This window comes from Vipera ursinii (genome assembly GCF_947247035.1).
Source record: "Vipera ursinii genome assembly, chromosome: 8".
NCBI lineage: Eukaryota > Metazoa > Chordata > Lepidosauria > Squamata > Viperidae > Vipera > Vipera ursinii.
This window is the reverse complement of record NC_139519.1, coordinates 11,436,390-11,463,950: the sequence shown is the minus strand read 5'-3', so window position 1 is coordinate 11,463,950 and position 27,561 is coordinate 11,436,390. Positions and strand designations below refer to the sequence as shown.

The 27,561-nt window shown below is 40.5% G+C and overlaps 1 protein-coding gene across 3 annotated transcripts in view; it reads right to left on the bottom strand.

Moving 5' to 3' along the window:
• The window catches only part of PPP2R2A (protein phosphatase 2 regulatory subunit Balpha), a 58,125-nt gene that overhangs the window by 12,088 nt on the left and 18,476 nt on the right, over positions 1-27,561 (bottom strand). For all 3 annotated transcript variants that reach the window (XM_083368409.1, XM_083368408.1, XM_083368407.1), the window contains exon 3: positions 4,436-4,533. In XM_083368409.1, coding sequence (XP_083224535.1) covers positions 4,436-4,533 — 98 coding nt within the window. The remainder of the gene's footprint in view (positions 1-4,435; positions 4,534-27,561) is intronic.

Here is a 27,561-nt window from a genome sequence, read left to right as displayed (position 1 = left end):
CAACAATTAAATTACTCTGATAGTTACAAAGGGAGACCATGCTTAAGATTTACATTAGTGAAGAGGTTTTGTATAACAAAAGACCTGCCCAGTGACATCATCCTTATAAAAAAAAGGAAAAAGTCAACAAAAGTCACCCTGATATTTTTCTGGAAAGCTCTGAAGAAATGGTTCTGTCAACTGGCCTGGAAAGACTAGGTTGCCACAAAGCCCATCAAGTGGTTGGTGCCAATCTATCAATATCTCAGGGGCTGCCACAAAGAAGAGGGAGTCAAGCTATTCTCCAAAGCACCTGAAGGCAGGACAAGAAGCAACGGATGGAAACTAACCAAAGAGAAAAGCAACCTAGAACTAAAGAGAAATTTCCTGACAGAACAATTAGTCAGTGAAACAACTTGCCTCCAGAAGTTGTGAATGCTCCAACACTGCAAGTTTTTAAGAAGAGATTGGGCAACCATTTGTCTGAAATGGTATAGGGGTTCCTGCCTGAGCAGGGGGTTGGACTAGAAGACCCATCCCATCCCATCCCATCCTCGTCAAGAAAGCAACCAAGCTCAGAGAGCACCAAGGACTCCTCATTTCAATCCTGAGCTACAATTATTCTCCTTTATTGGTATCCATATTACATTCATGTATGAAACATCAATTAGCATATCAAGAAACAGCTGGAGCTAGTTTTACATCTGAATCTTACAAGAAGTGTTTCCAATAACTCAGTAAGGACTGATCATTGGTGTCTTGGGATATATCCAGATACCCTGGATGCCCCCAAGCAAGAACCAGCATAATAACTAATATTCTTTTTGTCATTTTATAGATTAAAAGGGAAATATGGGGTAGGCTGACTGTATTGAGTGACTTGTCCCCAGCACTGTGACCACGAGGTGGCACTAGTGACTAGAAGATTACCTTAAGTCTACATGAAGGACAAACTCATAACTTCCCCACTCCTAAGAAGTCTATACAGCACATAAATTATTTTATATCTCCTAGTATTTCTTTCAGAAGAATGTATCAATTAATACAGAGACTTGATGTCATTATAAACTGAATATTTTTGAATTAATGTACAACAAGCAACAGAACTATTATATGTTGTTTCCTTGCACACACATGCACGCACACACACACACGCACACACACACACATACACACACACACATACACAGTTTACAATATCAAATCCTCTCTGTTACAAGATCTACTGTTCAGGTATTTACATTTTCCTGAAAGAACGCAAGCAAATTATCTCCACTCCAGGTACTGTCCCCAAAATCAAAAGTATGAAAGGTTAATGTCTTCCTTCTAACAAGACAGTAAAAACATCGCATAAGTTGCTTCATTTTGGCTTAATGGTTGAGACGTGAGTGGTATATGCAGGAAGGCAAACTGCCCTCATTAAATTCCACCCTTGATGTCTCTGTGACCTCCTAGAGCAGATGAGAAATAGATCCAGCTCCTGGACCAGAACCAGTTTCCTATCCTTATTACATTAACTTAAGTCTCCATGGAAAATGTCCATTTGGATAACAGTATTAAACTTAGCATTTCCCACACAGTCTCCAATGTACAACCTGAAATGTAAGAGAATTTAAGAACCAGGTGTAAGAGAAAAGGAGGCTAAGGGTGGAGTTAAACAAGATTAATGTCAGATGCAAAGGGTCAGGACCATAAGATTTATTTAAGCAAAGGGTCAGGACCATAAGATTTATTTAAGCCTATAAACAAGAATCTAGTCAACTAATGGTCAGCATTAAACTGGCCTGAGATAAAGGTCAATAGATTCAAGGAAGATTAGACGTGGATCATTTGTGGTAACGTAAAGACTCTAAGCTGATGACATGTTTAACTCCAACCTCCAGTTCTGCCTGCTCTTTTCCTACACCAAAAGAGGACATGCAAATCCTCTGAGCTCTCTGCATATCACTGACTTAGGCCCAGCAAGGATACCACTTGAACCTAAGGGCAAGGATGTCAACAAGAAGCTTTCTGCATAGGTAAAACGCTTCTATATGCAAGCCAATCTAGCTTTTGGATGCGAAAGATTTCCAGAAGGAGGAGGTTAGTTCTTCCCAGTTCTACCTAATTTGTTGCTATAAATAGTACAGTTAGTCCTCAATGTATGGCACAATTAGGGCCAGAATTTTCATTGCTAAGCAAGGCTATTGTTAAGTGAGAGGTGCCCAATTTTATGACCTTTTTTTGCTATGGTTGTTAAGCAGGTCACTGTAGTAGTTGTTAAGTGATTCATTCCCCCACTGGCTTTGCTTGTTGGAAGCTACCTGGGGAAGTCGCAAATGGCACTTGCGTGACCTAGGATGCTGCAACTATCATAAATAGCACTGGAATTTTGATCACCTGACTGTAGGGATGTTGCGATGGTCGTAAGAATGAGAACTGGTCATCAGTCACTTTTTCCAGTGTCATTTTGACTAGTCGCTAAAAGAATGGTTGTAAATTGAGGACTACCCCTACAACCCAGATTAAAATCATTAAAATCTCATCCAAGGACTTTTCGTCCTTGATGCAGCAGGGAAAGCAAACCTGGAAACAGAGGGATTCTAATGAAAAATATGCATTTTAATTCAAATATGTTTGGATGAGCACTATGAAGTACGAAGATTAAAAAAAAATATTTATGAAGAAGTTTGCATGCATATCTTAGGATTGTCTCCTTGTACTGTGAACAGTTAAAACAAGGGTCTTCAAACCTGGCTGAGGAATTCTGGGAGTTGAAGTCCACAACTCATAAAAGGGCCACGTTTGAAGACCCCTGAGTTGTAACATCCTATTTAAAAAGCTTTCACTTTCACAGTTGCACACAAGGAACACTAATAATTGCTGGAGCCTTCTATGCAACAATTGAAGAGTATCTAAAGACTCACGACTTCTGAAGGCCACCTTTTGTGGGCAAACTTGTCAGATACTTTCAATGATGCTTAATGAAAGCCTGGGGAGAACACTTGCTATTCAAGAGAGAAATCTCTTCCATGCCCACATGTGTTCAATGCCTGGATAGTATATGAGTGCTACTTACTGTGGGAGGAAGCCAAAGTAGGGCATTCTATTATGGGCACAAATCAGAGTCTGGAGAAGGATGTTAACAGAACAAAAGAACATTATGTCGAAACTTGAGCATCATCAACAAGCCCCCCCCCCCAAGGCTTTGTTTTAATAGGCTATGTGTAATGGCCTGTATCTAGATGACCGTGATGTGATGAAAAGGACATATATGTGACAGATTACAAAGTCAACAGCACAGAAAATGCTTCCTATAGTATCAGAGGATTGCTTTATGCAGCACAGGAATCTCTCAGCCAGGGGTCTTCAGGATTTTTTTTTAATCCCATTTATATCCCGCCCTTCTCCGAAGACTCAGGGTGGCTTACAATCTAAGAAGCACAAATGAATGTGCATAGCAATAGCCTTCATTCTATGTATATGCCTGCTTATTAGGGCTTTCCCCCCCCCCCGGCGGCATTTTACAAAGTCAGCTTATTGCCCCCAACAATCTGGGTCCTCATTTTACCTACCTCGGAAGGATGGAAGGCTGAGTCAACCTTGAGCCTGGTGGGACTCGAACCTGCACTAATTGCAGGCAGCTAGTGTTACTTAAGGAGGCATTAGCCCACTGCTCCACCAAGGAATATTCAACCATGCCAACTGGCATACAGTATATGGAAGTTGGACAGCCGCATTCAAAGAACTCTGCTTTGGGATCAACGGAAGGCACATTTCAAAGTTTAATTTGGTCCATTCCCCAGTAGCATCTGAATGGAAACATCAACTAAGGAAAGAGAGCCCTAGTCATATCAGAGGCATGGTTCCACACTAAGCTACATCCCATCATCAGTTACCCTGCCCTGATCCCAAAAGGAATTGGATGTCTCCTCTTGACCAACTCTTATCCTAATTTTTTTAACTAAAGCTTGCTGTATAAGCCAGTTATTAGGATTTGTGCATCAGACAACAGCAGAAACCATGTGGTGCCTCAAGTAACAACCATCATCACATATGCCAGAAATTCCAGGCCCCATTAAGGTAGTAAGTCAAGGACAACCTGTACTTATTTTAATATTAAACATAAAGGTTCCTAAGAAATCAAATCAAATCATTCATTTCCTATTGGCAGATCACATTGGCCTTTCTTTTGGCTTAAAGCAAGCAAAAAAAACAACCCAACAAACATATGTAATTCTACAATTCTGTTTGTCACTATTTCTACCTACACAGGTCCAAGTGAATGCAATGGAATTACTATGTAAACAGGCACAACACAACACTGCATTTGTAATGGTGAGGAAAAACTTTTGACCTTTTATTTTTTGTACTTACAACTCAAATCATATCAAATAGGGCAAGTGGCACTTCTATGACTAAATCAACTCTACTTTGGAGCAACCACATGAAAACAAGGAGAAGATGAAAACCTTACCTCTTGCTCTTGTTGAAATATGACAACTCTACCGCCTTTGTCTCCCGTCGCTAGCAATTCTCCAGAATGATTAAATTCTACCGTAGATATGATGTCAGCTGTACAATAAAGAGCAAAAAGACACAGGTTAGCATTCTCAACAAACATTCAAGCTAGGTACTTGCATTGTGGACTTGGTAGAAGTGGGACAGGAAGACTATTGATGCTTCTGAACTATGGTGTTGGGAGATTCCTAAGAATGCTGGGACAGACCGGAAAACAAACCAATGGGATCACTGAACAAAATCAACCCAGAGATCTCACTCGAGGCACGAATCACGAGGATCAGAGAATCCTACTTTGGACACATCGTGCAAAGATCTAGCTCTCTGGAGAAGGCTCGAATGCTGCGAAAAGTGGAAGGAAAGAGAAGAAGCAGCAGCAAGGTAGATAAGATCCAGTTAAATAGTCATGTGGATGCACCATCAGAAGACCTGAAAGACTGGGTTAGAGTCAGGGACAAGAAATCAAGAACCAGCATAGAGTTCAAAATTACTACAAATTTATTTCATGCTACCTTTACACAAAAATGTGAACTACTAATGGTCAAGGCAAATTGATGCCAGATAAGTCAATGGGCTTCAAGGGAGGGGGCTGGAATTAGGACTCTCACAGGGGAGTAGAGACTCCAAATTTGATACACACACCTCTCAGGCTCAGCCTGCTTGTCTCCTTCAGTTAGGAGAAGATCATCATACAGAATATTGATGCATAGGATGATTAAGAGTTGACACTGACTCAATGGCACATAATAGTCAAAATAAGCACAATGGCTGAGCAGAGGTTCTAGGAATGTAGGTGCCTGCATCCTGGTTGTTCCCGTTTTAGGTTACTCTCATCTATGCAATTAATCACACATGCCAGATATGTCATCTAACTAGTGCTTCTTTTACATCCCTTTTAAGGCAAGATTCCTAAATCTAAAGCAAAACTTGGTTTAGGTATCCTTATTTATAAATGTCCACAACAACTAGGAGCCCTGGTTCTGACAAAATACCAAAATAAAGATTTCTGCTTTGTGGGGTAAGTCAAAGAGGAATGAGTACATTGTAGGTAGCACCTGCAAGTTCACTAAAATCCTGGTTTACTGATCCATGCTTGCATGGGTATTACAGACGTTTGCAGTGTAATAAAGCCAACCATTTCCTCCTGACAAGAGATGAAAACGCAAAAGTTAACATCTCTAATCAATATGTTGAATGATCTTGAATAAACCATTACATGATGGTATCACTCACCTTACCAAGCTGGTTGCAGAAATAAAGGGGAAGCAGATACAGGTAGTCCTAGATCAGGGGTAGGCAACAACCTTGGCTCTTTTATGACTCGTGGACTTCAACTCCCAGAATTCCTGAGCCAGTCCACGAGTCATAAAAGAGCCAAGGTTGCCTACCCCTGTCCTAGACTTACAACAGTTTGTTTAGTGACTGTTCAAATTTACAACAGCACTGAAAAAAGTGACATATGAGGCAATCCAACATTTTAAAACTGAAAGTAGTTGAAGGGAAATTCAGCCTCTTTTCAGGAATATAACTCATCCATATATTGGTTAAAGGCGATACTGATTCTTAGAAATGCTTACCAAATAGCTTCCACACTGACATTAAGCTAACACAAGTCAATTGAATACAGTCCTTCCCCTTTCTTAAACCACATTTATTTAAACTGTGGCTTGCAAATAAATCGCTTTTCGCAAAATGTGCTAAGTCAAAACTGATCCATGGTTTGTTTATGGCTTAGTGCAGGGGTAGGCAACCTCGGCTCTTTTATGACTCATGGACTTCAACTCCCAGAATTCCTGAGTCAGCTATGCTGACTCAGGAATTCTGGGAGTTGAAGTCCATGAGTCATAAAAGAGCCGAGGTTGCCTACCCCTGGCTTAGTGTCAAGGTCCCCAACTATTCCTTCCAACCAACAGTTTAAAAAAGGGAAGCTGGCAAGTAACAGAGCCTCCAGCATCCCCTTTATATCCAAGAATCCTACTGAAATTTTACAAAAAATGTTTATTTGGAAGGATATCAAAAGAAAAAGGATAAAGTGGGAGTGGGAGCTAGACTGTACACTATTCTGGTAAGCATTGCATTGCATACCAGCTGTTTTCACAAAGAGGCAGCAGATCTTCTGGGAGATGTTTTGAAGACCATCCACAATGTAGCCTCAAAATGCCCCAGGCCTTAAGACAAATTTAGCTCTCCTGGCAGTTATTCTGATTTTGTGTAGCAGCACAAAAGACCTACCAGATCCTGATGGGCCAATCTTTCATTATGCCTTCTGCGTAACTAATACATTTAAAATTTAAATATTTTAGATGTATTGCCATTTTAGATGTATTCATATTTTAATATAATTTTAGTTTTTACATCATAAATATAGGCTGACCCTAGACTTCCCTTATAGATGTTAAACAATCCCACTTCCACTCCCATTGTATCCCCACCCCACCCCACTATCCTAGCTATTTCCTGGTTAATTTTAATGTATTTGTCTTACGGTTTTAATCTTTTACAGTATTGTTTTATATTGTAACCCACCCAGTGTCGCAGGACAGCAAGATGGGCAGCGAATAAATTTAACAAATAAAGTTGCTTTAGTAATGTATTCTGACTCTCTCTTAAACTTTATTTTATCATCTACATTTATTAAGATAAATCATTCATCCGTTCATTCATAAGAGCACTCTGCTTGTAATGGTCTCCGACCACAATGAACTGAACTGATTGATTGATATTCTGGCAGCTGCTTCTATGCTGCAAATGGCTCGTTTTTTTTAAGATGCCACCTCTGCATACTGTTGAAATGATATAACGTTTGCTCTCCTTCCCATGCTGTGGGTAGATCAGGGTTCCACACCTAGCTAGCATTGTCCAAATTGTGAGAGTAACCAAGTCCCCAAACATTATTTCTTAGTTTTATTCCAAGTATGGCACCCTTCCACACCGGTGCTTGCAACTCAATAGAGCCATGCTGGGAAATAAACTCAGGAAGAGGGGGGGAAAGCCGCCCTTTCCACCAATCATCATCAGTTGACATCAAAATGCCAACAGCATCTTAAATACTACTAGCAACTCTGGTGTGGGGGGGTTTGGTGGGTGTAAATTATTAATTGCTCACTTCCTTATCTTACTTCCTTTTCAAAGCATGCTTTCTTTGTAAGAATCTCAAGAGTCCTTACAATCATACAAGGGTTTAAGGAAAGCAGGGAACAATCACAAGGGAAAAACAGCTCAACGACATGTAGCAACTGCTCAAACATCGCTTGGGTGTCTTCCCATTTCACACTTCAGGAACCACAGGTACAAAATAGGCACCCTCCTTTTCTATCACACACATACACATACCTGTTCTTCACAATCCTGCAGCCAATGAGGAAGAAGCGGAGAAAAGAGGCAAAAAAAAAAATTCAAGCTGTTGCTTATTCTCTAGAATTGGCCTTTGCTGACATTACCAATTTTGGCTTTTTCTTACAAACTGCACAACGTAGCAATTGGTGCTCTCACAGGTATGCAATGAATCAAATCTCAAAGGACCACAGGATAAAATGCAAATGAAAAATCCAAGAGCCATAGGGGACTGGAAACCCTTTCAACATCTGACCTAGTATAAAATAAAGAGGTCCTAGGCAGTTCGTTGGTGAACAATAATGCGCACAGGAAGAAGAGGAGAAAAGGAAAGAGCAAAAACAACCATTCCCCCTCCCCCTTTCTCAACACACATTTCGTAAACTCTCAAATCCAAGTTGCCAAAAGGTGCAGGATTTCTAGGTCTCAAAACATAACCAGAGTCATAAAGGACCTTATTTATTGTCCACAAAGAAAGGAGAAACGAATCTAGAAATAAGATACAAGTAGCCGTTGGCTTGTACCTGGTCACCTAGTGGCTACTCAAAGTTACAACAGACTTCCCCAGAGCTACTTAAGACCCAGATTCCAAACACACAAACACACACACACACACACACACACACACACACACGCTTAGGTGACGTGATTGCATTTTGGGTGCCTGGTATAATGGGTCAGTAATCACAAGCCACTTGCACTGTCACTTTATGACTGCTGCAAAAAAAGTACTAAAATTTGACGTGGTTATGTGCTGACTCATTTTATGACTTTTTTTCTGGGCTCAATTATAATCTAAAGTCGAGGACTACCTGTGTATGTTTCATAAAAAAAAATTAAGATTACTAGATCTCTTTAAAATTCCAATCTGATATAAATACCCCTCCCTCCCTCCACCCTGTCTCTCCCCCCCCACCTCTCTCTTTTTCCTTGTGAGCTTCATAGCTTGTAGTACTGGGGCCACAGGCCAAAAGTTGCTTCCAGAAGATCCAGCTGAGCGTTTTAAAATGACACAGGCATGAACCAATTAGAGAAACGATTAAAGACACAATCAGAAATCAACCACATTCACCCCATTTCATGTCAATTACCTTTAAAAGTAAACCACATGGCATCGATTTTCATTTTTCAGCGAGCAACTCCACCTATTTCGAGTGAATTTATCTTCGAGGTAGGGCTGCAAGGGTCAAATACCTCCATTGCCTTTTTTGCTACTTGCCTGGATGATCAAATATGGAGAGAGGGGAGTTTTTCTAAGCCCCATCTTAACGATTTCTTGGGCAACCAAATGAAAGCTCTGCTTCACTCTTTCTCACTGACCCAAATATGTCACATTTTTTTTCCCTCTATCACATCAACTGCCCCCACCCACCCCCATGAGTGAGGTCTGCAATATTTTCACACGCAACGGTAAAAGGGGATGCAAATGTGAATTTCACTCTTTGCTGTGTTAAAAAGTAATGCTTCCCTTTTTAAAAAAGATCTAAGAATGCCTGGCAACTCGAGTCTAATTTTTTAGGCTTCTAGAAATTTACTCCTCCTAATAAACTGTTTTGCAAAAGCATATTTTGGTGCAATAGTAAAATAAGTTCCGTTAAATCAGCAGGGCAATTGGAAAAATGGGGCTGTATATATATGTAAGCAAACTTCGGTGCCCATAGTTGTCATTCAGTCTTAATATAGATGCATAATGCTATGAAAGCCAACTTATTGACAGCTGAAGAATGATTGAAGACTACCAAGTTGTTTAATTAGTTCAAAATGACCTTGAAGACAGCAACTGAGCAGTGCAGTGAGTCAGGAGAATACATGCTTTAGGGCAGGGGTCTTCAAACTTGGCCCTTTTATGACTTGTGGATTTCAACTCCCAGAATTCCTCAGCCAGCTTTGCTGGCTGAGGAATTCTGGGAGTTGAAGTCCACAAGTCATAAAAGGGCCAAGTTTGAAGACCCCTGCTTTAGGGAGTCTATTGAAGGAAGGCTAGAGACAGAATAGAAAAAAATATTCTTAGATAATTACGACACACAGCTCCATCTATAATTGCAGGACAGCTTTATGCTACTTTAGCTGTTCTGAATAAACTATAGGGTTGGGTTTTTTTTAGCCATGGTTCAAAATATCTGTGGTTGCTTTTAATAGTTCTAGGAAATCTCACACGTCTGTGAAATATTCTGCTTCTGAAAGCTTGTGCTAGATTAAAATTGACTGGAATTGCAACTGGTCTTGAATACAGGTAGTCCTTGACTTATGAGCACAGCTGAGCCCAACACTTCTGTTGTTAAGTGAGACATCTGTCAAGTGAATTTTGCCCCATTTTGCAACCTTTCTGGCCTCCACTGTTAAGCGAATTGCTGCAGTTAGATAAGTTAGGAACCTGGCTGTTAAGTAAACCTGGCTTCCCCCATTGGCTTTGCTTGTCAGGAGGTCGCAAAAGGGGATCACACGACTCCAGGACACAGCAACGGTCATAAATATGAACCAGTTGCCAAGCGTCTGAATTTTGATCACCTGATCCTGGGGATGCTGGAAAGGTCATAACTGAAAAACGGTCATCAGTCGCTTTTTTCAGTCCTGTTGTAACTCTGAATCGGGCATAATTATTTAATGTTTTTTTTAACTTTTGTACTTTGTATTTTGATATTTATTGCCCTGTACACCGCCCTGAGTCCTTCGGGAGAAGGGCGGTATAAAAATTTAATAAATATAAATATAATATAAATATAAACAAACTGTTGTAAGTCAAGAATTACCTGCGTTTTTAAGAGAGGCTCATTTTCCCCCAGTCTAGAGAAAGTGTTTATATTGTTTAGATCAGCGTTTCCCAACCTTAGGAACTTGAAGATGCGTGGACTTCAACTCCCAGAATTCCCCAGCCAGCATAGCTGGCTGGGGAATTCTGGGAGTTGAAGTCCACGCATCTTCAAGTTCCTAAGGTTGGGAAACGCTGGTTTAGATCACACTTCATCACTCATGGAACAAATATGTATGTCCTACAGACCCGTGTGAGGTCCAGCAATATAGTGTGCACCCATTTACTACTTAGTAATCTGAGGAATTTCGGAGGACATTTAAGAGGTCAATTATCTTTTTCATCCACAAATTTGGCAACCATTCAAATTTGCATTATCTTTATGTCCTCCGACTAAACCTAGCAGGCATCTTGAACTGCTGCTCCACTCTTTCCTTCTATTTAATTCCTCCAGATCAGGCTTATACCCAAAATAATGAATTGTACCAAAAAAAAAAGGAGAGAAAAAGAGAGAGAAGCTTGTACGCAACATCACAACTAAAAGTTACAAAACCGTTAGAATCTAGTTTCTGAAATACAAGCAATTTTAAATTCAGATTCAAACACCCACCCACCCCCAATCTACAGACAAAGCTTCAGGTGATTTATCGCAACAGAAAAAAAATAACTCAGGCACCATTCGATTTGAAAAATATCAGTTTAATCATCTGATAAATGTATGACAACATACTCAAAGCAGCCAATACATAAAATAAAGCAGCCAGAGCAAGCAGGCAAGGCCAGCATGCGAAAGCAAAGAACTCACCATTAAAAAAATAGTGCATTCTCATACTTTGGTCAAAGTAACCAGCAGCCATCAAGGCACTGATGTTCAACGGGGCAGCTTTAATTGCATGTGAGAACTGACACCGGAAGCATTTTATCTTCTGCAGGGCACTGATTTGCTTGGATATTTTCATCTGTGTTAACACCCTGGCTGCCAAGCCAAACAAATGCAAGCCTCTCCTTTGAAGGGGTAACTGGTATTTCAGTGGCAATGATAGCAGAAGTTATTTTTGTCCTTCAAGTGCTGCAACGGAGAATCCAGAAGAGGACACACCGCATTCAATTCACAGTGCCTTGTCTTTCCTTCCACCGTGCTATGGGGGGGGGGGCTACAGTCTGTAATTTGGGGGGAGGATTGCAGCCCCATAACCTAACTCACATCAGTGCTTGCTGGTTTTTTACGCGTAACAGAGTGAGCACCTGTTACTCGACCCAGCTTCTGCCAACCTAGCAGTTCAAAAGCACGTAAAAATGCAAGTAGAAAAATAGGGACCACTCCGGTGGGAAGGTAACAGCGTTCCGTGCGCCTTTGGTGTCTAGTCATGCCGGCCACATGACCACGGAGACGTCCTCGGACAAGTGCTGGCTCTTCGGCTTTGAAACGGAGATGAGCATCGGCCCCTAGAGTCAGAATCGACTAGCACGCATGTGCGGGGGAACCTTTACCTTTACCTTTAAGCAAGAAGAGAAGAGGAGGGAGGACAAAGGATTAATGCACCTGGAGTTTGTTGTGCACTGTGCTACACTTGAGTGTGTTGTCCTTTAGACTGAAACCACTCAGAGATGAAATAAGGTCATTTCAATGGAAAGAGCCTGCTAAAATCATACCAAAGAAGCATGTGATCCTTCTGCCTTTTAAGAAAAGACAATTTCCTTTCCTTCCTTCCTATTATATAGTGTCTTAAAAGCATACAGTATGTGACATATGTAAGCTTGGGAATCTAAGGAGATTCAAAAAAAATCTTGTACTTTTGCCATTACCATATTTGGAGGATTTCTATTCTTTTTTGCAACCTAATTCTTCCACTCTCTTTCATCTCTTATTATACCATCTTATACACACACACACACACACACACACACACACACACACACACACACAGAGAGAGAGAGAGAGAGAGAGAGAGGGAGGGAGGGAGGGGGGGAGGGAGATGCTTTACCACTTACTCTGCCATCCTTCGATAACTCCTTTCCAAAAATAAAGCATTGCTCAAATCAGGTGAATTCAGCTATTCCATGCAGCCTCTACAAATCAAAGTCGAGGCTTCTGTAGTGTGGAACTTTTAAAACAGTGGAACAGCAGAATCTGAACTGCTAAAAAGTCATCTCTGAAAAGTAATAAAGGAAAGGAACTCACATGCAAGTTATCTGTTCAAGATATGTCCTAAAGCAGTGGGCAACAAGGAAACTGTACACACAAATCTTCCCACCTTGGTCTTCCTTTGGTACTTTCCTGAAACCTGCCCTACCCAACTTATTATTATCTCAAATTCTTTTCCCTGAAATTAAAAAAACAAAACGAAATGAAATGAAATGCTACACTGGAATGCTCCAAAATGCCACCCTAAAACATCATTTCAGGAATGTGAATGGATCCTACACTGGTCCTTTAAGAGAATAAATTAAAATATGGCCCAGAGATTTGTTTGGAAGTGGGTCTTTCCTGGATAAATAAGAGCAACACTGAGCAGGGGTGGCACAGCGAGCTTCTTGGAAGAATAGAAGACTCTAGTCGTGAGGACAGCCATCACAGCCCTTTTGTGTGACTGCATTAACGCACTCTTCCAGATCTTCTGATCAGTTAAAAATAGTGCCCATCTTTTCATCTAAGTACAAAAAGGTCCAATTTCACCTAAACTTTAAACTCAAGGGGTACAAAAGTCTCACCTTTCTGCACTAAAGGCACACCTAACAGCAGAGAATGAAACCCTAAAGGGGTATGGGCTGCCCCAAAGAAGAGGGAGTCAACCTATTCTCCAAAGCGCCCAAAGGCAGGACAAGAAGCAACCTGGATGGAAACTAATCAAGGAGAGAAGCAACCTGTAATTAAGGAGGAATTTCCTGGCAGAACAATTAATCAGTGGAACAACCTGCCTCCAGAAGTGGTGAATGCTCCAACACTGGAAGTTTTTAAGAAGAGACCAGACAGCCATTTGTCTGAAATGGTATAGGGTTTCCTGCCTGAACAGCGGGTTGGACTAGATGACCTCCAAGGTCCCTCCCACTATTATTGTTGTTGTCGTTGTTGTTATAAACTTTTATTCATAAATCATGAAACTCAGTCAACTGAACACTCAAATTGACTGGCACCAATGGTTGGCATGGGCTGCTGCTGCCAGCATCCTAGGTATCAACCAGGTATCTCCTTAAAATGTAAGATGTTCCGAGTAGCGCAGTTTTTTGTAGCTTTGCTGGAGTTATTGCAGGAAGCTGCAATTTCTTGATGTATTTTGCAAAGTTTTCGGACACAGTTCCCAGTGCCCTGATGACAATGGGTATCAATGTTATGCGTTTCATCCGTAATCGCGCAGTTTCGATGGCCAGGTCGCGGTATTTCATAATTTTTTTCCAGTTCTTTTTCTTCGACTCTGGCATCTCCTGGTACAGCGATATCAATCAACTGTACGCTTTGGCTCTGTATGACTGCAATATCTGGCGTGTCATGTTCCATCATCTCCATCTCCATCTCCATCATCATCATCATCATCATCATCATCATCATCATCATTATTATTATTATTATTATTATTATTATGTATTGATCAGAATATTCACAACTGCTAATTTTTACTGCTTAAACCTTTTATAATTCAAGGCTCAAGTCTTTTGCCTGTCTGATAGGTGACCATTTTGAGAAGGTCACTTGGTTGCCCTGTCCTTCAGAGTCAAGATAGACATGGTATTAACAAGGACCTACAGTGGTAGAAACATTCTGACTGTATATTTCTATTAGACAACACAAGAACTGTCTGGTTATTCTCTCAGAGCTATTTCTTTCTTTACACACACACAAACACACACACACAAACACAGAGAGAGAGTGGGAAAGATTTCAGACTTACTGCTGGCTTTCTGGCATTTACTTCTTGTTTTTTTTTTCAAGTCAGGCCAATAGTGGACAATGGATTCATTTAACAACCACTGCATTTGTTTAATGACCACCACAAAAAAGGTCATAAAAGGTGGGTCATGTGGGTGACCTGATTTACAACTGTCAACAGTTACAACCATGATGGGCAGGCAGGTTCCATTATAGATGTAACTCGAGGACAACCCAAAGCCACGTTTTGAAGGAAAAATCGTACCTTCACCAAAGAGCTGCAAAGTTCAAACCAGAATTCCAATGAAGTCAAGAATCAGTGCAGTTGTGTAGGACTGCACGCTTCCTACCAAACACAGAAATGTGAGCCTCTGTTTCAACATAAGCTTGGAGTATAGGTGTCTGTCTCTCTCTTGCAAGATTAACATAGACAGCACAAGCAAATGTGAGTGTGCCTTTAAATGAATTCAAAGAAGTCAACATGCATTTGATTATAAAAGTAATATTATCTGTGGTACACACTCCTTCAAGCTGTAATGTTAATCTAGAGAGTTAATGTAAATGCTTTTGAAGAGGTTATCTTCAAACTGAAACAATGGTGGCCTCTATGGTGGCAATATTTAGGTACTTTTGTTGAAAATGAGCATGGGGACAAGCCTTAAGCTTATGAAAAAGATAGAAGAATTTGGAGAAGTGGCAGGTCTGATCCTTGGTGGAGCAGTGGGCTAATGCCTCCTTAAGTAACACCAGCTGCCTGCAATTAGTGCAGGTTCGCATCCCACCAGGCTCAAGGTTGACTCAGCCTTCCATCCTTCCGAGGTAGGTAAAATGAGGACCCAGATTGTTGGGGGCAATAAGCTGACTTTGTAATAATGCCGCTTGGGGGGGGGTCAAAGCCCTAATAAGCAGGCATATACCTAGAATGAAGGCTACTGCTAAGCTTGTAAGCCGCCCTGAGTCTTCGGAGAAGGGCGGGATATAAATGGAATTAAAAATAAATAAATAAATAGAGAAAAGACCAAAGTGATAACTAAAAACCTTACAGGAAAAAAAATCAACTGTCAGAAAAACAGGTCTCCAAATAGTTAAAAAAAAATCAAATATTTGAGGATTTATTTAACAGCAAGATGTGCAACAATAAAAGAAGACAATTATGTAAAATTATTAAAACAAATAAAACTAGACTTGGAAAAATGGAAAAACCTACAACTTTCAATGCTGGGGAGAGTAGCAACAGTGAAGATGAATATTCTACCGAAAATATTTTTTAAAATTTCAAACAATACCTATAAGATTGAGGGGAAAACTTTGATGAACTAAATAAATTAATACCGAAATTCATTTGGCAAGGAAAAACAGCTAGAATTAGATTGAAAATGCTTCAAGAAGCGAAAGAAAACGAAAATGAACATGGGAGTTGGAGAAGAGAATTCTCCTCCGAATTAATTCTAATATGGCTTCATTGTCAATTTCCCCACAAGCAATTTTTTTGTTTTTTTTATCTGTCAAAGTTGCATAGAAAAAAAAACCTGTAAAACTGATCTGCCTTACATTTTTCTTGGGAACAATGGAATTAAAAAAGTATGGGAAACAGCACTAGTTGGAATGCTAATGTACTTCTTGCTTATTAACAAAATTAACACATGCTTGCTATTGAAGAAAAAAAAATCTAAAGGAAGCTTTACTCACATCCACTCCACATTTTTTAGGTATATTAGCATATTAAAACCTAACAATTGCCTCTATTTATAGACCTAAGTAAACTGTTTGTTTGAGGGCATAAATACTGCTGGAGTCGCACAATCAATAAATTTAAATTATGAATTTAAATAATAAATTGCAAATTCTGAAAACCTCCTTATGAATAAATACACCTGAAAACATATATATATATTTCTAAACTATGCAATTCTTTAAAACAAAACAGGTGGGTTTGGGGATTTTTTTTTAAATTAAAAATATACAAAATTGTATTTTCTATATGTATTACAGAATGATCATTGCAAGTGTTATGGGATGCAACAGGTATGTAACGTAACTTTAACCTTTGGCTCAATACAACAGCCTCCTGAGAAATCAAGGTTTGAAAAAAGATGGGGAAATAACTTTAGTGCTTACAGATTCAGAGATTGGATTGATACAAACATTGGTCAGTAAGACAGAACAAATAATAGGTTTGGAAGGGACCTTGGAGGTTTTCTAATTCAACTCCCTGATCAAGCAGGAGACCCTCTAACATTCTGGGCAAATGGCTAGCCCAGGGGTCTTCAAACCTGGCCCTTTTATGACTTGTGGACTTCAGCTCCCAGAATTCCTCTGCCAGCATGCCTGGCTGAGGAACTCTGGGAGTTGAAGTCCACAAGTCATAAAAGGGCCACGTTTGAAGACCCCTGGGCTAGCCAATCCTCTGGAAAACCTCCAGTGATGGAGCAGCCACAAATTCTGGAAGCAAGCTATTCCATTGATTAACTGTTCTCACTGACAGGAAATTTCTCCTTACTTCTAGGTTGGTTTCCTCATTAATGATCTTCCACCCATTGCCCTAGGACAGGGGCCTTCAAACTTGGCAACTTTAAGACTTGTGGACTTCAACTCCTCAGGGCTGGCTGAGGAATTCTGGGAATTGAAGTCCATACGTCTTAAAATTGCCAAGCTTGAAGACCCCTGCCCTAGGAGCTATTCAGCTGAGATCAGGCTGGTCTCAGATAATCGGAACAGGCATGTCAACCCTGCCAGTACAACCAGTGGGATTAACATATGTACACACAGGAAACCCTGGTTCAAATCTCTGCTCAACATGATTGACAGAATGGCTAGGAAGCATGAATGACCTTGACCAAATTTGACAGGGTGACTACAAGGCTAAAATGGGCAGCGACACAGGAACTGTTTGAAGGAAATACAGGAACAGGTTTAGTAATCTAGCTATGAATAGAAGGAACCACAAGCCATGCCAGCTATGTCTCTTCTCCAACAATGAGCAACCGCAGGCCATACTAGCTATGTGTCTTCTTTAACAACATCAATACACTGTAAGCTTGAAGAAGATCTCTCATTGTTAACAAGGCCACTTGCATAAATACTTCGCTACGTATTCAGACTGGTCTTTTTGAATAAAGCAATACTAATAATCTTTGGCCCTGGTAGAAGGATGACATCATTAACAGCATAACATGACTGAATGTCATTTGCATGATCTGATGTGCAAGATGTTATTGTGGCTTACGTGTACTTATGGCTGTTTTGCATCAATGGATTTAGCTGAGGCTTGAACCACTTAGGTCAGGGATCTTCAAACTTGGCAACTTTAAGACTTGTGGACTTTAACTCCCAGAATTCCTCAGCCACCCAGGACTGGCTGAGGAATTCTGGGAGTTGAGGTCCACAAATCTTAAAGTTGCCAAGTTTGAAGACCCCTGACTTAGGTGAATTCATGCAGTAAGTGGGTGATTGTTTCACTGAACTGAACCTGGCAGATGACAACTGACTTAACTTCATTCATCAGCAAGCTTTGACAGCATGCTAGTTAGCTTAAAGTAGTTATTGTGTTTTCCAGGGTTACAACTTATAGCAGTTCACTTAGTGACTCTATGAAGTTACAACGGCGCTGAAAAAAGCGACATATGACCATTATTCACACTTTATGACCGTTGCAGCGTCCCCAGGGTCACGTGATTTACATTCGGATGCTTGACAACTGACTCACATTTATGAGGGTTGCCGTGTCCCAGGGTCATGTGATCACCTTTTGCGACCATATGCAAAATTAACCTTTAATTGATTAGCTCTCTCTTTACCCAAAGAAAAGAAAAATGCATGATATATTTTGACCAAATTTTTAATTAAAGAATAAATAAAATTTGTGGGAAAGACTATTTCCTCAAGGTTTTCATCTGATCTTACAATAATTGCCTTCGTGGAATTTTTTGCTCATGGTTTCAGCACTTGTATTATCCAGTACCGTTGAGTTTCAAGAAGCTCAGAATAACAACTCTCTGGCCTGAGTTACTCAATATATAATAAAGCGGTTTCTTTGGGGTTGACATAGTGTGCTGTACTAGGTCTTATAAGCCATGGCTCATGATTTATCAATGCTGGACAAACCCAAACAATAGTAGTTTATTCAATAAACCATTATTTCAAAAGCCAATGTTTGCATGCTTTCTCTCTCCAGCTGATTTTTTTTCAATTTAACATTTGATGGATTTCAGAAAAATCCATCATTTTTCACATCAGCGGTATCTGATCACAATACAAGACAGAGATCGGCCCGTTCATAAATCCAAATCTCTTCCCCATTTCTGGCATTTCTTGGCAAGCTGCTGTACGCTTTTAACGTAAGAGTATGGAATTAATAGTAAGCTGAGTACATCGTATCAGTGATGAATACTATATACAATCAGCCTAATCTTGACATTTCAAATACAGGTATAAAAATTATAAAGAATTTAAAGAAATATGGGTGAATGAACAATATGCAGTTATAGCTCAAAATTACAACTTTCAGGGGAGTATTCATGCTCATATTTTGTATGAAAGCAGCCTTATGGCACCTTGAAAAGTGGACAACAGGGATGTTAAGATTCTGATTTAGCTACCCATTTTGGAGAGGAGATGGATGGAATTAATAAAATGTAAGGGAGCCTAACCTTTTGCAAAAAACAACAACAACCACATTACAAAAATCCTGATCCTTTGCTAACAGCAACTTCAAAGATTAGAGGACGTAAGTGCCAGTGAAATTCAATCTCAAAAATGTATCTGTTAGTCTTTAAGACGCCAGAAGGCACTATCAAATTTGGGGTCTAAGTGAACAAGCTCGCATATACCTTCTCAGAAATATGTATATTCCATGGCTACCATGAACACCTACTTTAAAATCCTGTATGTTCATTTACCTGGTCAGTATGCCTAAAATAATAAACAGTGGGAAATATCTTAGTCATCCTCAACTGATCTCAGAAAAGCGAAAGATAGTTAGAACTTTTTAGCATTTGGATAAGACAAGCAGCAATTACCACATCTGTACATCAGATTGAGCAGCAGCAACGCCACCCCACCAAAAAAAGTCCTGAAAGAAAGCAGTGATAAACCATTCTGGTATTGCTACCAAAAAAACCCCTACAGAGATGTGTCCATATAAAACCAAGGCTGACAGGTACAAATAATCAGGACCACACATAAAGATCCAGTTAAGCTGATTTATGGCTCTTGTCTAAACACAAGAATCTAATCAATTAACAGCACTAAATAGATAAGTGTTAAGGAAATTCAAGAGGGATTGGACTTAGACTGTTTGTGGGAATGTAACAGTTCCAGGCTGATTCCTCTCTTGACTCCACCCCCTGTTTTTGCTTGTCCTTCTCCTACAAGGCTCACTTTACAGCAGACAACATTGGTTAACCAAATCTTAAACATATTTCTCAAGGAATTATTCCAGCTAAATCGAGCGTGGGTTGCCTTTCTTCTATTTAAAACAAACAAACAAGCAAAGCAAAGTCTGAGTTGTTTACAATAAAAAGCAGTATTTGCTTATTTTTGTATCCTATTCCCTTGGAATACTGTTTTATAGTACACACTTTTCAAAGAAAACACATTTAGACTAGTAGTGAGCGTGAACTTCACTGCTGATTTGTGGCGCTCATATAGCTAATGATTTGTGTCAGATCCCACGAAAGGTTATAGCCTGTTCGTCTAAGTTACTGAAGACAAACATAGCTTATCCTGCTGTTCCATTTTTGTCTCATTGCTTTTATGCAATTAAAATGCAGTACATTTGTACTGTGCCTTATTCCAGTTGCATTGGTCTTTTGAAAAGACAGAACTAACTAGCACAGGGGTGTTCAAACTTCGTCCTTCTATGACTTGTGGACTTCAACTCCCAGAATTCCTCAGCCAGGCATGCTGGCTGAGGAATTGTGGGAGTTGAAGTCCACAAGTCATAATAGGGCCAAGTTTAAGACCCCTGAACTAACAGAAAAGGCGGCATCCAGACGGTCTTCCCATTCAGCCTTCAACCTACTTTGCCCCTAAATCATGCACTGTGGGATAAGAGGTCTGGAGGCTAAACTACATAATGAACGACTGAGGGAACTAGGTAAAGGTAAAGGTTCCCCCGCACATGTGTGCTAGTCATTTCCGACTCTAGGGGCCAGTGCTCATCTCCATTTCAAAGATGAAGACCCAGCGCTTGTCCAAGGACGTCTCCGTGGTCATGTGGCCGGCATGACTAGACGCCAAAGACGCACGGAACGCTGTTACCTTCCCACCGTAGTGGGCCCTATTTTTTCTACTTGCATTTTTGCATGCTTTCGAACTGCTAGGTTGGCAGAAGCTGGGACGAGTAACAGGCGCTCACTCTGCTACGCGGCACTCGGGATTCGACCCGCCAAACTGCGGACCTTCTGATCGGCAAGCTCAGTGTCCTAACCCACTGAGCCACCGCGTCCCAAGGGAACTAGATAGGTCTAGACTAATGAAGAGAAAAACTAGGGGTGATATGATAGTAGTCTGCCAGTACTTGAGAGGCTGCCACAGAGAAGAAGGGGTGGATCTATTCTCTAAAGCAAAAGAAGGCAGCACAAGAAGTAATGGACAAACAACACAGAGAGATCTGGCCTACAACTAAGGAGTGACAGTGGGAACAATTAATCTGTCTAATGGCTTACCTATGGAAACTGGGTGGTCCATCATTGGAGGTTTTCAAAGAGAGACTGGACAGCCAGAATTATATAGCATCTACACCTTTGAGCAGGGGGATGGACTAAAAGGCCTCCAAGGGACCTTCCAGCCCTTATTCTATGATCTACAACAAACTATGGCTATTTCTTCCAATAGCAGCCTGAGTTTGTGTCTATCCTACTGAATAGTCTGAAATCACTTCCTTTCGTATGGTGTGTGCAAGAGCTACATTTTAGAACACAATCAGGGCAGCAAAATTTCTGCCGGATCCTTAAATATCCAGTCCTTAAACTGTTGCCATGGGGCTACAAGGATTTCTTGCTTCATGTAAGTAGGTCAAAGCCCTAGCCATTGCTAATACCGTGTAGCATTGGACAAGAATCCGTCTTCCTGTCCAGTGAAGCATTGGACAAGAAGAAGAATCCATCCACAAGACACACTAACCGGGAACTAAGTTACATCTTCTCCAGCCTCAAATATTTCATACAGGATTAACAGGGAACAGCAGAAGATAAAAGCAACAATTATAATGAACAGGGCTATTCTCTGCTCTTCCTACCCGGGTTCCCTCCCAAGGCAATATTGTGTGGTGGGCACTTGGCAAACCTTTTCAACTTTGAAGACTCTCTCATGGAAGAGCACAGATTCCAAATTCTTAAAGGCAAAGTGCTCAGGGAGACAGATTCAGAGGTCTAAGAAGGCAAAGTATTTAGAGAAATAGAAAGATCTAAACTAATCAGTGTGGAATCTGTTTTTCCAATCTCCTGGCAATTTTTTTCCCCACTTGTGGAAAAGATTTCTGATTTTGGTCCTTTGAAGGATATCGGCATTTTATTTTGGGGGGGGGGGGGAGATCATTGCAAGGTGACAGAATGTTTCATTGCTTCCATACAGAAGCCTTCTCCATCACTCTGCAAGAACCTGAGGAGATCACACACAATTTGTGTTAGAATGGGGAAGCCAGACAGATTAAAGCTGGTCGGAAAAAGGGTTGTGTGATATGTGCACATAAGCGGTGGTTTGGTTTAAAAAAAAAGCCCCTTTGATGATTATGATCTTTTAGATTTTACGTTTTGCTATTATCAGTAAATGTAAACCTCCAGCTCACCCCACAACAACTGCTATATTGTACAAATAAAATAAAATAAAATAAAATAAGAACTGGTAAAGCCTACCAGAACTTGCTCATATCCAGCTACTTGTACGGTTACTGCCGAACACCGTTGTGATGTAAATGGCATATTTATTAACAGTTTGGCAAATTGCAATAATGGAAAAGCTTTTGCAATATTCCAAACTCGGGGGGGGGGGGGGTTAGATAGAATTGTTTCCTTATACATTTAAACTGCAACAAGCATACTAAAATTGTACGTGTTCGGTATTGTGATTTGTGAGAAAGAGATTTTAAGGTAAGCAGAAGATATAATATTTGTGATTTTACTCCTTTTTTATTGTTTTAATTTAGCTTAGAGAGCTTTTTTTTAAAGTTGCAATTATTGGACACCTGCTGACTTATCCAGTAGGTGATAATACAGAAATTGTGTCAGGGACAAAAAAAAAGCATACAAGAAAGCATAACTCTTGTACTAGCTATAAGCAAGTCTGGTAATATAAACCAGACCTAACCCATGAGAATCTCCAATGTTTTCTCCTCTGCTGAATTTTTTTTTAAAAAAATCAAAACCCATTTCTTTACCATCTCAGATTGAAGGAGAATGGTTAGAAAAGACACAAAAGGAAACGCTGGCATGGCACAAAAATACAGACAAGTCAGCAAGGACTCTGTTCTGCGGATTTTTCTCTAAGAATTAGACAATCCTGCCTTAATAGGAGGGAAACAATAAGATCAGCCAGGAAGAAAGGACGAGAGCCATAAATGGCAATCTGTGCATGGATACTGGAGATTCACGAACAATGAAAGTGCTCTGCACAGCCAAGAAGGCCAACAATAAGTCTGTTGTTTGACTGCACTCTGCAAACGAACTTTAGCAGAGTGGCTGGTTGTCATTTCTGTAAGAGAAAGAGGAACAGTAAAAGCTTTTGAGAAGAGACTGCTGAGCAAAGGCAAGGATAATTAAAAATAGTCACCACTTCAGGACCGAGTTCCAGGCAAACTTGTGACCTATCCTTGGCCAACACAGAGATGCCTCACTCATGCGAGAGCTCACATTCAGCAAGGCAAATTCTGTCCCTCACAAGAACAGCTTGTTGAGTTGGAAGAGATCCATGGAGGAGCTGATATTTTCTACACGATCAGGCCTTACATTAACATTAGACCAAACCCGTCCCAACCACATAAAAAGGGAAAGAGAAATATGATGGTGAAAGCCTAGCCACACTCCCAAGACCAGGAAACCATTTTGCTTGGAAGGTTCTCAAGTGATGGAGGCAGCAAATCTTGGTCATTTAATGTATGCCTTTCATTTAAGGACATGAACAGAAAGGGCTTTCAAGGACCAAATTCTTTATGAAGAGCTACCCAAGTCCTTACTTCGCCAATCATTCACTGTACACAGGGAATAGAAACTCAGAAACAGCCTGCATACATTATATTATAGTTTCTTTTTGTTCTGGCTTAGTGGGATGCATAAACCCAGCCATTGTGGTTTGTCAACAGCACTGCACTAAACCAAGGTTTCCTTATTAACAGAATAAGCTTAATCAACATGCTAAACCAAAACCACACAAGTCTCATTTGGGCTTAGCACCATGTGTGAAACTGGTCTGGTTGGGCTTTCCCATACTTACCATTTTTCATTATGACAATTTCCCCATTTGATCCTAATTAACTCAGAAAATGTCTCTGTTTTCCCTCAATATTCCACAATGTCTCCATACCTTTCATTCAATAGCATTCCACAGAACATCAGAAAAATAGGTTTCACATATTATAACTGCAGCAAGAATAAGCTATGCACAATGCTGTAAATAATGAACAAGTACCATCAGAAGAAGAGCTAATAAAGAAGATACTGGAATGTGCAGAAATGGACAGATGAACTATGAGATTAAAGGATAAAGAAGAATCAGAATATTATGAAAGCTAGAACTTATTTTATAAATGGTTGGAAAAAAGAACCAAAGAGTGAAATTTGTATATGTATTAATGGATTATGAACTCAGCTCACACGTTGTTTGGAAAATTAACATATGTATGTAAAGAATAAGAAAATAAAATAAAATATAAAAAAAAGAAAAATGAAGGAAGAAAACAAAACAAAATAGATGCTGCCACTTGCTTCCTTGACCTAATTTTTGTCCAGTAAACAAACTGACATAACATATAAGGCAACTCTGGTAAGGTAAAATCTTTCGGGCTCAATTGTGCATGACCGAAGGGACCCAACCTGGCAATTTTCTTGGCTATAGTACAGTAGTAATTGTGATTTCTTCTGAGATTTATTTAAGAGAAGGATTAGGGGTGATGTGATAGTTCAGATGTCATAAGGGAAAGAAGGGAAAGCAAAGTTCAAAGGATTAAAAAAAACAATAAAAAGAGTTGCTCGTTACAGATGGCAAAGCCACCAGGCTCCTTATCCATGCCAACCTTAAGGGAAGTTGAAAAAAATCTTTAAGTTTCCCAAGTTCAATTATTATGGTTTCTCTAGCTCTGTTCCAATTCCTAGAAAAGTTATCCAGATACTGTCCAGCTCCCAACATGGCAACAGTCACAACACCATCACCACTGGATGAAGTCCATAACGTTCTAAAATCCCCATAAAGTCACTTATATTTATATTATTATATTAATTATATTTTTATACCGCCCTTCTCCCGAAGGACTCAGGGCGGTGCACAGGGCAATATGAATATGTCTTGTGCCTATAAATGAATATTTGAGTCATGTCAACACAGTTAAACATGAGGATGTAAAAGAAGGAAACACTCTACTGCAGAGGTCCCCAACCTTCTGGGCACCAGGGACTGGTTCCTTGGAGAGAGGTTTTTCCACAGACTGAAGACTGTGTGGTTTTGTGTGCTGCCTGCATCCCATGGATGGGGCTTTGTTTGTTTGTGCGGACTGCTGGCATGCCATGGCCTGGTACCGGGGCTTGGGGACCTCTGTTCTACTAGACCCACCCTCTCACTCCCAAAAATCCTTGGGTCCACCCTTTAAAGCAGAGATTCTCACCAAACAGAATGATTAAATCTGGCTATATTTGCTGCAGTTTGCGAGCCAGGGTGTTTATGACAAGCGACAAATTTACCCCTCCCTGTACCTTTTGAACTCTAGGGCCTGAAAATCCTCTTCCAATTCTTTCCAGTAAGAGAGAGACAAGCAGTTTCTCCAAGCACAAAAAGGTCAGATACAGCCTGCATTCATAATCGAGCAGCACCGGCAGTTTCCCCGCGCACACGCATATCTTAATTTCCAAGCAGACACAATAGACCCATTGCTTTCCAGTACCACAGCTGAAAGCTACTTGCCGTGCTGAGGATCATAGAGCTCCTCCTATTCCTAGAGGTATTCCGGATACAAAAATAAAGCAACCAACAGCTTCCTCTTCCTTGAAACAGTCTTCAATGAGGTCAGTATTTTGAAATGTAAACAAGTATGAAGTCATCCTGAGAGCCCCTTTGGTGTAGTGGTTAGAGCAGCAGGCTAGAAACCGGGAGAACCTGAGTTCTAGTCCTGCCTTAGAAACAAAGGCAGCCCGGTGACCTTGGGCCAGTCACTTTCTCTCAGCCCTTGGAAGGGGGCAATGGCAAAAATGGCAATTCGGGGGGGGGGGGAAGGGAACTTGCCGAGAAAAGTGCAGGGACTTGTGCAGGCAATCTCTGAGAATCAGAAAGGATTGAAAGGAAGAAAAAAAATATCCATCCATTCAATAAGTACAGGCAGTTCCTTTAAGTGACTGTTCGAAGTTACGACGGCACTGAAAAACGTGAGTTATGACCGTTTTTCACATTTATGACCATTGCAGCATCCCCACGGTCACGAGATCAAAATTCAGGCACTTGGCAACTGTCTCGTATTTATGACAGCTACAGTGTCCTGGGATCGTGTGATCCCCTTTTGCGATCTTCTGACAAGCAAGGGGAAGCCAGATTCACTGAACAACCCTGTGGCTAAATTAAGAGCTGCAGCGATTCACTTAACAACTGTGGCAAGAAAGGGCCTAAAATGAGACAAAATTCACCCGAGAACGGTCTCACTTAGCAACCAAAACGTTGGGTCACAATTGTGGCTGTAAGTTGAGGACTACCTTACTAGATGAGAGAAGGTCAGGAGCGCCATCACACTAAATCACAGATTTGTTTGATTTAGCTGTAGGGTAACATATGAAATCAGCTAGAGCATAAATTGTCATGGGCAGCTGCCAAGGTGGTTAGAACAGTGTTTTCCAACCTTAGGAACTTGAAGATGCGTGGACTTCAACTCCCAGAATTCCCCAGCCAGCTATGCTGGCTGGGGAATTCTGGGAGTTGAAGTCCACGCATCTTCAAGTTCCTAAGGTTGGGAAACGCTGGGTAAGAAGACCGATGGCTATATAAACTTATTAAATATATAACTAAATAAATAAATGATTAGACCGAGAGAATGGCTTTATTTATTTACTGCAACCTGGAATTCACGGTGGTGTATATGGAGCTCCCTAGCTTATCATAACTTCAGCTGAGAATCACTGGCTCAGAATCACTCACTGTCTGAAGCAATGCAGTATGCCAAAAAGTAACTGAACTGAGGGGGTCCTTGGCGCTCTCTGAGCTTGGTTGTTTTCTTGCAGACATTTCATTATCCAAACTCAGTGACACCATCAGTGTTAAGACTGTCTAGCATTGATGAAGTTACCTAGTTTGGGTAATGAAACATCTGCAAGAAAACATCCAACCTCAGAGAGCACCAAAGACCCCTCAGTTCAACACTGAGCTACAAATATTCCCCTTTATGAGTAACCAAACTTATGCAATTCTGTTCACATCTCATTAGACCGTAGTCGGTGTGACCGTGATACACTGAACAATATGGAAACATGTCAAATTTGGCTTCCCCACTGACTTTGCTCATTGGAAGCCTGCTGGGAAGTTTGCAAATGGCCGTCATATGACCCCAGAACACCACAACAGTTGTAAATAAGATGCCCACTGCCAAGCTGGCACCTTTTGATCAGGTGAAAGTCATAAACATGAGGATCAGTCATAACTCACTTTTTTCTTTGTCATTTCAAGCTGTCACTAAACAAATGGTTGAAAGTTAAGGACTACCCATATTAGTCATATGGCTCTAAGTTCAAGAAAATTTGTGTACTTGCTTTCCTCTTCAAGTTCAAAGCTGTCTGCATTTTATTTGCACACCACCATTAGTTGTTTGCAAAAAATCCTAAATTACATCGCGTGCCTTCGGAAAAAAACACAGGCTATATGTCTACTCTAGGCACATATTCTATATCCCCAGTATATATTTTTGGACACAAATATTTACACATGCTTCTGGAAAGAGAAAAAGCATACA